The 13,936-nt window shown below is 35.5% G+C and overlaps 2 protein-coding genes across 3 annotated transcripts; one reads left to right on the top strand and one right to left on the bottom strand.

Annotated features, from left to right (window-relative positions):
* The first annotated feature begins 1,788 nt into the window (after positions 1–1,788).
* LOC104908167 (amino acid transporter AVT6C) lies at positions 1,789–5,925 on the top strand. The gene is made up of 5 exons (XM_010697252.4): positions 1,789–2,284; positions 3,674–3,826; positions 4,489–4,692; positions 4,783–5,242; positions 5,521–5,925. Exons 1-5 carry the CDS (start codon positions 1,915–1,917, stop codon positions 5,627–5,629), a joined length of 1,296 nt encoding a protein of 431 aa, XP_010695554.2. The 5' UTR covers positions 1,789–1,914; the 3' UTR covers positions 5,630–5,925.
* On the bottom strand, positions 4,061–11,396 carry LOC104884111 (uncharacterized). Of its 2 annotated transcripts, none has more exons than XM_048639300.2 (6): positions 11,200–11,396; positions 11,009–11,075; positions 10,773–10,880; positions 10,525–10,623; positions 9,331–9,456; positions 4,061–4,259 (listed from the first exon to the last, which is right to left on the bottom strand). In XM_048639300.2, exons 1-6 carry the CDS (start codon positions 11,227–11,229, stop codon positions 4,213–4,215), a joined length of 477 nt encoding a protein of 158 aa, XP_048495257.1. In that variant the 5' UTR covers positions 11,230–11,396; the 3' UTR covers positions 4,061–4,212. The 2 variants fall into 2 exon arrangements, with proteins under 2 accessions (XP_048495257.1, XP_019108096.2); XM_019252551.3 differs by lacking the exon at positions 4,061–4,259 and adding an exon at positions 6,740–7,124 and having other exon boundaries at positions 11,200–11,388.
* Between the last annotated feature and the right edge of the window lie 2,540 nt (positions 11,397–13,936).

Below are 13,936 nucleotides of genomic sequence, written 5' to 3'. Positions count from 1 at the left end.
TTCCCTAAGGGCCCAAGCCTAGCTAGGTCTAAATTATAGAGACATGAGAGTCCAGAGCTTTACCACCAACAAGAAACATATCACCAACACAATTTCAAATGACGAAACCAAGGGAAGCATCACCATTGCTAATCTTAGACCCATCAAAATTAAGTTTGAAAAAAGTAGGGGGTAGGAGAGACCAAATAAGGTTCCTAACCGACCTGACAGATTGAGGGACATTTTTCTTAGAAACAAGACAAAGTAAGGAGTGCTCAAAGTATGCACACTCAGTATCAATCCAGCTAGAAAAAAAATATTAATTTCAAAACTAGCTTGGCGAGGAGAAATGCCTTCATCATTAAAAATAACTCTATTTCTAAAAAACCAAATAAACCACCATACAAAGAGAATTTGATAATATCGTCAGACGAAGAAACAGACTTATATGAGCTAAGATACACACGAAAAGATAGTATATTAGAAAAATCAAAGTCAAAAGGAAGAAGAGGCCAATCTCCACTAGCATGGAGACAAGCAATGACTCTGCCAATTAGGGACTCAGGTTTTAAAAGTAAACGCCAAGTTTGTTGGCCTAAAAAAGCATCATTAAAGAACAAGAGATCTCTAAAACCCATACCCCAAGGCATTTTGGAGCACACATTCCTTCCCAATTTTTTCAGTGAAGCTTTCTTTGTTAAGTTGAGTTGAATTATTCGATAATTGACTCGAAAACTCGTGAGAAACTTGAAAACTCAATTATCAATTACTATCAAAAGTGTAATGCTTAATCCAACATATAAACTACCCTAGAGGCATTAATCATATAATACAACATGCGAGTTACTCGAGATCGAATTGATTAAAACTCGACTCAAGAAAACTCAACTCTTTCAATACTCGATTTGAGAAGTTAGAGAGTCGAGTCGAACTAGAGTAAGAATCAAACCTTTCTTACAAAGAACACCCACCAATTAACTAAACCCTTGACAAGTTGGGGGGAATAAAGAGGATCCTAACTTGCCAAGAATGAGATCGATTCCAGGACCTCCTGAAATCAAGAGAGAAGCTCTAACCACTAGGCTATTCTTCACTCTCTGGGACTTCTAAACTTGGAGGTTAAAACATTTGCCTCTAAGATCCGACGACTTAGACCTGTCACACACATTAGTAAATTACATATCAGATTATCGTACATCACCAAATCACCACAAACACAATGATTGATTGATTTCCTCATATGGCCCATACATAGAAAGGAAAAATAAAAAACGCAAACCATCGTGTTTCACATGGTCCATTACCACGTCCAAGTACATTTCTCCACATACATTCTCCATATACTTCTAACTTCCACCAAAAAAATAAAACTCTCCATAATAAATTACCATAATAACCCCTATCTAATTTCCATTTTCTCCCCAATCACAACCCACGTCTCCACCACAATTAATAAATACTTCCTCCGTTTAGAAATAGTTGCACCATTTCTATTTTGTGCACTATTCACATCTTACACTTAGATTGTCTTTGGTGATTTATATTTTAGGAAAAACATAGTCATGTGGGATCTTGTTAGATTTGTCTCGATGTAAATTTTTTTAATATCAACTTTTTATAATTTTTACTTATTGATAATTAAAGATATTAATGGTTGAAATCATACATCGGCATGCGTGAAAAGTAGAAACGGTGCAACTATTTCTAAACGGAGGAAGTAAATACTTAACACTTGAAAGGGACAAAATTGTAACTTCACTTCTTCAAATCTCATCTCTCTCTCAGCTTAAATTTCTCCAGCTAACGTTCAACTATAAAATCCCATAACCAAAGATTACCACAAATACGGAAATACCCCTCCCTCCTTTCAGCTAACAAAAAAAGGCGCGAGGGTGGGAAGGGGCAATACCGTAACTTCACACACTCGCCGGAAAAATGACTTCCGACGCCGGAGTTCCGCTACTTCCGACGAAAATCAAGAAGAATGAAGGAGAAGCGTCGATTTCAGGCGCAGTTTTTAATGTTTCCACCAGCATTGTTGGCGCCGGAATTATGTCAGTTCCGGCGACGTTGAAGGTGCTCGGAGTTATTCCGGCGTTTTTTCTCATTATTGTTGTGGCATTATTAGCGGATATATCTGTCAACTTTTTGCTCCGGTTTACTTATTCCGGTGATTCTACTGCCGAAACGGCGACGTATGGTGGTGTTATGAGGGAGTCGTTTGGATGGGTCGGGTCTTTCTTGGTTCAGATTTCAGTGATTATCTCTAATTGGGGTTGCTTGATCGTTTATCTGATCATTATAGGTAAGTATTTATTTATTTCAACTTTTCAGCATTTTTTTTTATGATGTAATAATATTTAATTTGTTTGCATTTTTACTTCTGTTTTGATTTTCAGTACTATTGTAGAATTTTTTTGTGGTTTATATAGTATTCAATTAGAAGTTACGAATATATGTTACTTTGCGAAAAAAACTTGAATGAAATGGGTTCACAATAACTTATTTGTACATCGGAAATCATGTGCTATAGTCAGTTGATAGAGTCAGTTTACTCAATTTTTTGATATAGTAAGTTTTCGTATGATATAATCGATTTCTTTTCCTAATATAGTCAGTTTTTGTGTGATGCAATCAGAGTTTGGGTGCACAATAAATTATTGTGAACCTGGTCGGCCCAATATGTTTTGCCATTAAGAATTGAGTGATATCATGAAGTTGGGGATTGATTTTCATTGTTCCGAACTTGGGTATTATGTGGTGGACAATTTCCTTACCGGTTGAATACCTAATTAGTAATTAGTAATTACCAATCAAAACATAGATTGGAGTTTTCTTGTGAGATGGATGCCTAGTATTACCCCATCTCACATGTGATATAAAGAATATAGGCGAACTTCGATCAAACAAGTATGGTAGAGTTATTCAAGTATGGTATACTAGTACAAATCTGTCAAGACAAAACCACACATGTGAGGTGGGACAGACTAATGAGTAATGAGTCGTCTTACCTTGAACAAAAATAGGTACTAATCCACTGCTTCACCTATTGCCAATTAGTTTTATGGTGGAACCTATAATTAATCCTATGATGAAGGTCTATGTGTCTAGATCATTGATTAGTTATCAGATTAATACTTTGTATCCCCGGAAAATTAAGTGGTCTTTCGAGATATTATAATCTTCTAATGGTGATCATAGATGTTTTGTTAGTGTTGTATTCTTAATATGAGTTGTTAGTTTTCATCTTTAACGCGACAATGTCAATATTGTTGCCTGTTGGCTCGCGGAACTTCAATGTTTATTCATATGGTAACAAGTTAGGATTCAAAAAGAGGACGTAGAACAATCTGTAGATGATGTCTTAAGTAATCATCCAAGAGGGGTTCGAGGGGGGAAGGGACCAAACTCCCAATTAATTAACATTCCAGGGCTGCTTAGCTTATGCGCGAGTAAAATCGGAGAAGTTATGTCCATAGCCCTGGTGTATCACCCCATTATAAGATCCTTCCATGTCAACTTGAGCTGGTTGGCTAGTTAAATAAGTTGGGACTAGAATTTTAATATGCTTGGAGCTTTCCTTAGATCAGGTAATTTCAGCTGTGTATGATACCTTTCATGTTTGATGATCCTAACTAGTTGATACTTCATGTTTAATGGTGTGTGCTTAATATCATAGTATTTAATGTTGTAGGAGATGTCCTCTCTGGAAGTGATAGTGGAGAATCCCTTCATTTGGGAGTCTTACAAGAATGGTTTGGTTCTCATTGGTGGAATGCTCGGCCATATGCGCTTCTCTTCATTGTTGTCTTCGTTCTTCTACCTCTAGTCCTCTTTCGGCGTGTTGGTAAGCTCATCCTCTATTAGATGTAAAATTATTGCCAATTCAGCAAAGTTATTCTCTCTCAACTACCAAAAAATTGTAGGTAAACAAGTAAATTGGAAAATTAAAGAACTGAAATAGTAACAAAGGATTTCATTGGTTGATACATTCATATATATGCTCTTGGTAGAGCTGCATTATGCATGCAACTGATGTTGAAAAAGATTTTCCGCTGAAAGTGGTGAAATTTTGGAGTAGAACCAACCAAAGGTTAACATTTACAATCCATGATAGTTGGATATGACACTCCTTCCATGTAAACCACCTACACTATAAGAAAATGGTTGTTGAGATCGAACCCATGACCTTATGCAGAGAAACAAAGATTGTCAATTTGAGAACCTCCATGCTTAGATCGCTTGAATGAAACCTCGTTCTCGGCCTTTATGGTCCAACACTATGTCAATCAAGTCACATCACACCAGCAAAATTCGCCACAGGTTTAGGATTCGAGGGACGCACATTTGATGGGGGTTTCAATGCAATGGAAAATAATACACACCCATAAGTAAATCATGCAACAAGTATATTAAACCTTATTAATTGCTTGATGTTGAAAAAATAAGAATAAGAGACAAGCTATGTACTGTGAGCTAAGTTCCAATTTTCAATCATGTTACAAGCAGAATCCTTGAGGTTTTCCTCTGCAGTATCGGTCTTCCTAGCTGTGGTGTTTGTTTGCATAAGCTTCGTGATGGCAATCTCTGCTCTCTTTCATGGAAAAACTGAGAAGCCTAGATTGTTTCCTGACTTGGATGGTCAATCCTCATTCTTCAATCTCTTCACTGCCGTCCCAGTAATAGTAACAGCATTTACATTTCACTTCAATGGTGAGTACAATAATGACTCAACTTTTTAAACCTCATTATATATGATATATACATATGAAATGCTGATCTCCATTTCTCCATTAATTATAGTACATCCAATCAGCTCAGAACTCGGCAAACCTTCAAAGATGAAAGTAGCAACGAGAATTTCTCTTGTACTTTGCGCTGTCATCTACTTCTCTGTTGGCTTCTTTGGATACCTTCTATTCGGGGATTCCATTGCATCCGACATACTAGTAAACTTTGACAGCTCTTCTACGAGCCCTTTACTCAACGATGTAGTACGATTGAGCTATGCTCTTCACCTTGTCCTAGTCTACCCTCTGCTTAACTTCTCTCTGAGAGGAAACATTGACGAACTTTTGTTCTTTAAGAAGCGTGTTCTGGCTAGTGGCAATAACTTCACATTCATTTCTCTCACTTCAATTTTGCTGGCATTATCCTACTTGGCTGCGATTGCCATTCCCGATATATGGGTTTTCTTTCAGTATGTTGGATCAACTACTGTCATCTCAATTGCATTCATTTTCCCTGCCGCCATCACTTTGAGGTATACTCTCCCTTTAGCTCCTTCTTTTTATGTTGATTACAACTGAACTCTAAACGGTTTGGTGGAGAACAAGGGGTGAAAAGACAACAACACTCTCACTACATGACTATAATGTATACCTTCATTTGTTACTATTGAATAAGGGTATCAAACTATCGACGCCATTACATTTTGTTGTTCTCCAACAAATCCTTTGGTGTGTTCTGTTCTTTTTTCTTCAGACATGAATGATATATTGCCGTTTCTTATAAGTTATAATTGTTGATTTCATATGGCAGAGATGTTCGCGGTATATCCTCAACACGAGATAAAGTTATTGCAGTGAGTATGGTGATTTTGGCAGTGGTCACAAGTACAATTTCTATCACGGCAAATATTTATAGTTGAAGTGGACACTCTCAATCACAGTTTTTGGCTAGATTGTATGATATGTGATATAGTGTATACATATATACTGAATGGGGAAGCTATAAGTGTGGCTGATTTATAGTCAATGTGTATTCATTTGTAGATATAGTAGCTCCACTTTGGAATGGTGGTTTTGTTGTATGTACATGCAACTGTTGGTCTTGCAGGAGAGAAAAGGGTAACTGTATCTCAGTATCTGTCCAATTCAGTCACTTGATACTTTTGACTTTTGAGTTTTGCCAAGTTAATTTAAGATTGTATTGACTTTTGAGTTTCGCCAAGATTTTTAAGATTATATAGATCTCCTGAACTAACTATGTGGTAGATTTTATCGTGTGGGTGGTTCTTTATAATATATGAAATCCAGGAAATTACGTTATGTTTTTCATTAACGACACTTAACATTTGAGATTGTTGATTTGATACTAATTACAATCATGACGAGATTTGTCTACATTTGATATTGTTGATTTAATACTAATTACAATAAGGCTGAGATTTGACTAGACCTGGCAATTGGACCAAATAGATCAGATTCGGACCGGATCCATTTAGATCGGGCCGTTTTCGGATCAAGTTATATTCGGATCAGACCAAAATTCAAATTATGTTTCAGATCATCATCGGATTGTGATGGTTTTTGGATCGGACGGTTGTAGATCGGATGGTGGATTGTCTCACCTTTATCGTGTATGTAGTTGAACTCCTTTGGTCTCATGGTTTCTTTGACTATGAGCTTTTGTTATGTATATATGGAATTGCCACTTTTCATGCTTTCTAAAGGTATACATAACTAATTTGCATAGTCAGAACTTGTGCTAAAGAATACTTGTGATAATCGTTTTTTTTCCTAATGAAAACCAATAATTTCTTATTGCTTTGAGATCGGGTTACCATTGGATCGGATTGATTTCGAATCGGGCAAGATCATATCGGATCATTCGGATATCCGATGAGTTTCGGATCAAGATTGTTTCGGACCGGATCGAATCATTTCGGATTCGGACCAAGGTTCGGACTATCTGGTTTAGACCCAGATCGAACCACGGATCGGATTTTTGGATCAGGACCAACTTTGCCAAGTCTTGATTTGACAAATCTCATACTTCCTCCGTCATATTATCAAATCATATTTAGAAACGAATTTCCCTAAAACCTATATAAGGATAGCATTATCAAACCATATGTCCAGATTTCAACACGAATTTCTGGCATTATTTTTGAGAAAAAATTATCGGTCAACCTAAACTCCTAAAGTACTAGCCTCAAAAAAGGATATCAAATACTTTTCTTTATATGAAATGGAGGGAGTACGAGTAGCTGGAGTACAATTAGTTTTCATAGTATCTCAAATCTTGGAATTTTTTCAGTAAACTTGACTTGTATGTTGTGATATCTTGATCCTCTGCAGGGTCTGGAACAGACTTGATCACCGAAATTGCTCCAGCTTGGTGTAAGGCAGCAGCAGCTTTGTCTGCAAAAACCGATGCTGTTAGTATAACAGAAAAAATTCCAATTTTTAGCCAAAATCAGAAGTAATAACATCTAAATTTTGACATACAGATACAATAGTAACATGTTTTATCATAGGTCACATATTATCCAAAGTCCAAACACTACGTGGTGTTAAGTCTTGTGTACAAGCTAGAATTCCGGTGTAGGAAAATTTATTACAATACAAAGGAGATTTACTTCTATTGCCTCTTCAACATGAAATCTGAACCAGAGTACTCGACCCCCTGTGAGCAACCAAGTAAACCAGTCTATCCCAGGCTTCCCAGCTATATCGAAATGACGAACAAGCAAAGGAATTGAGGAAAACAATTCTTGGTTCTTGCTGTTGAGGGAAAACCCAATTCTGCAGTAATTTTTAGCATTAGGTTGAGCATACATCTTCCGTTATTTCTGACAAGTGCATGAGGTCACATCTGCACCTCATTCCCTCAACTTTAACAACCCTCTTGAAGCCGGTGATGCATCATTGACTTTCATCCTGTGATTTACACAACAAACTTTGTACGGTTGTACCCACTAGGCTAACTTCCAATGAACAAAGGGTTCTCTTAGGAAATGAAACAGTAGTCCAGTACCCCTTTTCGATATCACATGAGAAGCTGTCCTTTCCAGCAGCATATTACATTTTCGTCAAAAATTCATTGTTGACGTGGAATCCAAAAACATCCTTTAGCCCCCACTTAAATCCTTAGTTTTCTTTTCTTTTTAAAGTCGCTTATCATGCAATGTAGGAACTGTAGTCTTGAAGGTGAAGCATGTTCTTGATTTAAGGAAGAATGCTTTTGGTTTCATCTTAATATATTTGTGACTTGTGAGGAAAACTTCCAAGGGTACGTTTGTTGCTATGCTTTCCATGACATGGAAATTAATCCATCAGTTCACCAATCATACCCTACATATTACAGAGGTTTCTTTCTTGCATAAACTTGGTATCAAACAATATTTGGAACAAGGGCGCTGACAGCAAAACTCAACAACTCTGATAACACGGGGAGCCCTACATCAACACTACCAAGGCCTCGGCTCAATAGGTAGTAAATCTCATGAATAATATACTTTTAAAGATTCACTTCCTTGATAGGCAACATCGTGCATATATAGATAATGAGGAAGGAAATAATCAGTAGATAAAGGCGTGAACAAGACTAGGGAGAAGTCTAGCAAAGAAAGTTGGAGGGAAGGGAGCAAGTCTATGAAATAAGTTCAAAAGGAAAAGCTTCCCCTCATCTCACCCCCCCCCCCCATTCTCTTTCTTCTCCCCCAAGAAAAAGAAAAGGGGAGAAAGAATATAGAGGAGAATAAAACACCAGGTGGGAGGGGATGGATATAGGGTTGTGAATGATCCATAGAACCAACTCCACATACCAGGAAGAACCCTTTTTAGGTTAGCCCAGACGATAAGGCATTGCAACTGGCAGCAGCAGGGCAGAGGGACCCATGGTTATCCTAACCAGCATACACACCCTCACTGCAACATACACTAAGCTCTTCTATTACCCCTAAAGCCTTAACTTTGTATTTGGTTTAGTTATTAACTAACTTTTTGGCTCCTCAGCAAGACACAAGTTTGTTCTCTCTTAGTCTTGTGTTAACGTTTGCACTTTGCATATAATGTCTATCTCAGCTATTACCTAGTCTGCACCTGTAATATCTCTTTGCAGATTTGTTTGGTATATATTTTTCCATCAACCCACTACTTTTCAAGAAGCTTCAGATTTGGTAGGCCATGTATTTCAGTCTTATCAGTAAGGTGTAAATAGGGGCTAATCATTCTATTCGAGTTGTCTAGAGCATATAGAAAACCATTTGTACTTTATTAGCTCACAGATAGAAGAATAATGTTAGTTTTCTCGTAAAACATTCAAAATAGTTATATAAGAAACTCATACCGTCACAAGACAGGTAATGATACATCCTAAAAATACTCTCGAATTAAACAGCATGATCTATGTGAAATAACATTAAAAAATGATGTTACTATTACAGAAAATGTTATATCTTTTGGTCGAGTCCAAATCAAAAAGCGTATATTATTCACATGGAAGGAGTAGAACTTTTGGAATGAGCTTCCCTAGCTATATTTCTGCACGCTCATAGGGCCTATAATGGATTGTCCTTGAGAAACAATAAGAGGAACACAAATTGCGATGGCATATAAATCTTACCTGAATTTGAAAGTGCAGAAAGAGCTTTAAGTGCTTCTTTCCTTGTTCGGTCATCTTTAGCATTATCCAACATCTTTACAAGCTCTTCAGCTCCACCCATCTCTAGAATTTTTAGCCTCCTTTCATCTACAACATAAATTGGCCACAGTTTTTTTTAAAAATAATCCAAATTAACTCCCTCTCTGAATCGAACATCTGGGTAAAAAATATATTTCCTCCATTCTAAAATAAGAGTAACACTTCTTCCAAAAAGCTCACACATAAAAGATAGAAAATTTTCACTTATTTCAGAATGGAGGAAGTATAGGAAATGCAGAGATATATAATTGGAACAGAAATGCAACTAAAACACAACACATGCCATTGCATTGGATTTCATATGCAATTAGACGATCGCAGTCCATAAGTTAACTACAAAAGAACTTTTTATAAGAGCTAGCACACCAGGAGAAGACCACCAATTGTAATTACACTAGATGCAGCATCTCCTAACAGCATAAAGTTGGATCGAGATGCCCTGTAATTCTGTGAACTCTTTTTCAAATGAATAAACCAAATAGTACAAGCTTGTCTTTTAGAAACATGTGTTTCATGCAAATTGATATTTGCTTTAGCATCAATCTAAGTTCAAGTAATGTACCCAACAAGATGCACGATGCATATAAGAAAACGAAGAGGAAGACAGCATGCAGCTCTTGTCAAAGCATTCAAATGGAAGATGCATATTTGATCCAACAGAAAAAGTCAGAAAAGTGATGGAATGAGAATTAAATTCTCCCACCCTTCCAACAACAACAACAACAGCAATAACAATGTAAGAGCCTTAATACCCACTAAGATTGGGTTGATTAAGTGAAAATTTGATATTTTCTGTCCACATGGATCCTTTCTCCATACTCTTCCACAAGCGCAATATGCTCCCACAAATCTAATTTTTTCTTATCGTTTCTAATGCCCTGTATCCAGGTCATCTTTGACCTCCCCCAGCTTTTTCTACATTATCTAGGATCTCAACCTTTCACTACCCTAGAAGCTCAACCTTTCACTGTCCTAACTGGTGCAATATCTAGTCAATGTCTCACATGCTTAAAAGTTAAACCATGATAAATAATTTTTCTTTTCAACCTCATTGCTTCACAATACAAAATAAGAGCCACACCAGAAATATGATTCACAAGAGAATGAAAAATATACCATCTACTGCGAAACGAGCAATCCTAGATGCTCCCATTCTCTTAAACAAGGGATCTTTGACTTGCATAAGTGACACAGATTGTTGTATCAAATTATCTCCTGTACAAGAGAATGAACAAAAAGAAAAGAAAATAGTAAAAGCAAGTCAATTGCTTTATTAGTACAAGATTACACCTTTCATCTTTAATCCAAATACAGATAATTTGATGGAAACTAACACAATAAGAAAAAAAAAAAAAAAACAATACCCATGTATGGGAAAAGCTGGTAACCAACAGCAGTAGCAGTGCCAGCAAATATAAGCTTAAGCAACCAACCAATTTTTCTCTCAGCTTGCTCTTCAAGAGTTAATTCTTCTGGAAATTCAAATTAAATGGAACCATTTAATACACTAAAAACCTAAACCCAATTCATTAAAGAAGCTCAAAAAATATTTTCACTAATTTTTGCATTAATCACACTAAAAAGAAGCAAAATTTCTGACCTTTGGTTCTAAGTAGTGAAGAATTGCCACTAGATGGTACATTTCTGGGTCTAATTCCGCTAATATACTTAAAAAAGAAGCGCAAATTTACAGAATTAATACAAGCTTAATCAAACAAACAACCTAAAAAAAATCGAACTTTAACTTCTTTCAGAAAAAATAAGTAAAGGGATTGAAGAAGGAAAACTCACAGTATAAATCTGAGCTGCTAAACCACGCATTTGCTCGTGAAGAATGGAAGACGATTTGATCTCGTCGTCAATGGGTGTTTAACACAGCTACTTAAATTCTGGGAAAATAACTTAATTTCACTGTATTTCTCAAATTAAGTGAAAATTATTTTCATTTTACTCCCCCTAGTCTGTCTCCTCCCAATTCAGAAGTTCGGCCCACTAAGTAAGTTTGGCATAGATGTGTGCTACTCCCTTCGTTTTTTTAACAGAAATAATCCCAACTATGACCGGTCCGCTCAAAATAATCCCAACTTTGGGTTATTATGGAATAATTCAAACTATTTGGGGACTGGGCTACTTTACCAAAATTAATCCAAACTTTTATTTTTCTTGTTTTCAATGATCCCTTTTGGGTCTGTTATATATAGTATAATTAAAAGTTTGGATTATTTTGAGAAAGTACCCCCAATAGTTTGGATTATTCTTGTTCGAATACGTTTTTCACGATGTGTTTAAATTCTTAATATCTCTTATCTTCTTTAAGTAGGAATTAAAAATTTTGATATAATGATTCTACACACCGAGAAAAATCTAATAAAATCACATATGACTATATTTTTACTTATAAAAGAATCACAACAATCAGTCAAAGTTGGTAGACATGGTAGTTTGATTTCCAAAAATGGAAATGTAGCAATTAAAAACACGGAGGGAGTAGTTCACTACTAGTCGCATATGCACGCGATTTGTGCGTCAACAACCTTATATAGATATATATATACGAATAGACATGTTTTTTTTTATATATCCAAAATCATTTTGGTAGTGATAATAAATTATTGAGGTTCTTTTGTAGATGTTATTATCTTTTTAAATTCAAGGTGATCGACTTTTTAATTGTTCAATACCGCCACTAAAAAATTTGGTCGATGATTTAATAATTCCTTATTAGCGAATTTAGTATAGTTCTTTAGCGATTATAAATGTTAATAAACCATATTGTTTGAACTTTGTAAATACGAAGTATTATGTTGTCACGATATATCGCTAACTTTTTAATTGAAGATTATAATTAATTTTGTGTCAATCTATTTTGTCAAGTTATTAACGGTGATTGCATATTCTATTTTTGACTTACTATGGCAAGTTGCATTAGTTCTCATTTTTATTTTTTTTATAAAAGAAAACATAATTTTAAATTATTAGAGGGTGTTCCAATCATTTTAAGAGGGTGTTTCGTATAGAGAAATTAATATAGGAAACAAATTCAAATAAGCGTTTCCAATTCTAATTGTTTGGTTAAGTAACAAATACCGTTTTCGGAGGGATTCACAATCCCCCCATTTGTTACCCTTATCAAACTAGTGAAAACAAATCAAGTTTCCTTATTCAATCATAAACCTCTCAATTGTTTCCATTCCATTAGGATACCAAAAACAACTATTAAAGGTTACAATTATTATTTCTATTTCCCCTCCTTATCCAAATCCTTTCCATTCCGTTTCCATTAATCATACCAAACGCCTCCTAAATGGGGACACTGCACCTCCTCCATTGACTTATATAATAGAGATATACTGCTTCTTCTTTTTACCTTTTGTTGACTCCACCCAACCAAAAATAGAAAAGTAAGTAGGTCACAATGAGACAAAAATAAGTAAACAAGGACGGATTGAGAGCGTGAGACTCAATTCTCATGGTTGAAATTTTAAGCTAATATATGTAACACTCCGTCCATTCACAAGCAATAAATAAACAAAATAGAAGATTTATGAAACAATATATGATAGCGAAGATATCGTCAAGATGGATATAACATCCCGATATTCCCTCTTTTACAAAAATACTTTTCAAATATAAAACTTAATCATCAAAGCATTATCGCCCGTGTGATAACGTATCGGCTTATTCAGAATTTTGCAGCGGAAAACATATAACTAACTTTAGAATTAAAATTTAATAAATAACCAAGTCAACTTTAAAATCAAATAACAAATTAACGTTAACTCCAGACCAACTTAACTATAAATGTATCAACTATAAAACAATAATTAAATCAACATGTCACACAAGCTCTCCATTCCCAAATCCCCTTGATGCATGATCAATTGCACACCTGTAGATGACAACGTGCTAGAGAATCTACTCACCAAAAATGGATCATCACAGGATCAATAAGGCAAAGCCATGATCAATACATACAAACAAAACACGTAGTGAGCGAAACTGAGTACTTTTTAATAATATATAAACATTTCTAACATGATACTAATAAATATTAAGCAGGGATAAATAACAACATACTAATATGCAGATAATTTTTACTGAACTAAACTTTAACAATATTTTTATTACTTTAACGGAATAGTCATTGGACCGAGTTGTCTAACTAATAATCAGCCTTCACCTAGGAAGACGAAATCCGAGCGCGACTCTGTATTCCATAATGACCTACGATATCGAGGAACCTTTTATATAAAAAAAGGAACGATGATCAATCTGATTCCCAGAAAAGCCATGACACGCTCATCATGTACCCCAACTCCTGATTGTCCAACTTCAGACGTGCACCAGTCTAAAGTTTATCAATATCCAAGTTTCACTTTACATGATTTACCAATTATCACTTGTTATGACAACAAGCAACACAATGCAAATAAAATATAATCAAACATCCACAACTTTATTCCTTTTATCCTAGGATTAAATAAGTGATCATATAACTTACAACCCAAGATTAATTCCTTCTCTAACC

This window comes from Beta vulgaris, chromosome 2 (assembly GCF_026745355.1).
Source record: "Beta vulgaris subsp. vulgaris cultivar EL10 chromosome 2, EL10.2, whole genome shotgun sequence".
In the NCBI taxonomy this organism is placed as follows: Eukaryota; Viridiplantae; Streptophyta; class Magnoliopsida; order Caryophyllales; family Amaranthaceae; genus Beta; species Beta vulgaris.
This window is presented reverse-complemented; position numbering and strand designations above follow the sequence as displayed.

Coding starts and splice junctions, on each gene's coding strand:
- LOC104908167 (XM_010697252.4), top strand. CDS start 1,915: ATGACTTCCGACGCCGGAGTTCCGCTACTTCCGACGAAAATCAAGAAG. Junction 2,285..3,673: donor CGTTTATCTGATCATTATAG/GTAAGTATTTAT, acceptor TTAATGTTGTAG/GAGATGTCCTCTCTGGAAGT. Junction 3,827..4,488: donor AGTCCTCTTTCGGCGTGTTG/GTAAGCTCATCC, acceptor TGTTACAAGCAG/AATCCTTGAGGTTTTCCTCT.
- LOC104884111 (XM_019252551.3), bottom strand. CDS start 11,229: ATGCGTGGTTTAGCAGCTCAGATTTATACT. Junction 11,076..11,199: donor TAGCAGCTCAGATTTATACT/GTGAGTTTTCCT, acceptor TTCTTTTTTAAG/TATATTAGCGGAATTAGACC. Junction 9,457..10,524: donor TGCTCGTTTCGCAGTAGATG/GTATATTTTTCA, acceptor TTTATGTTGTAG/ATGAAAGGAGGCTAAAAATT.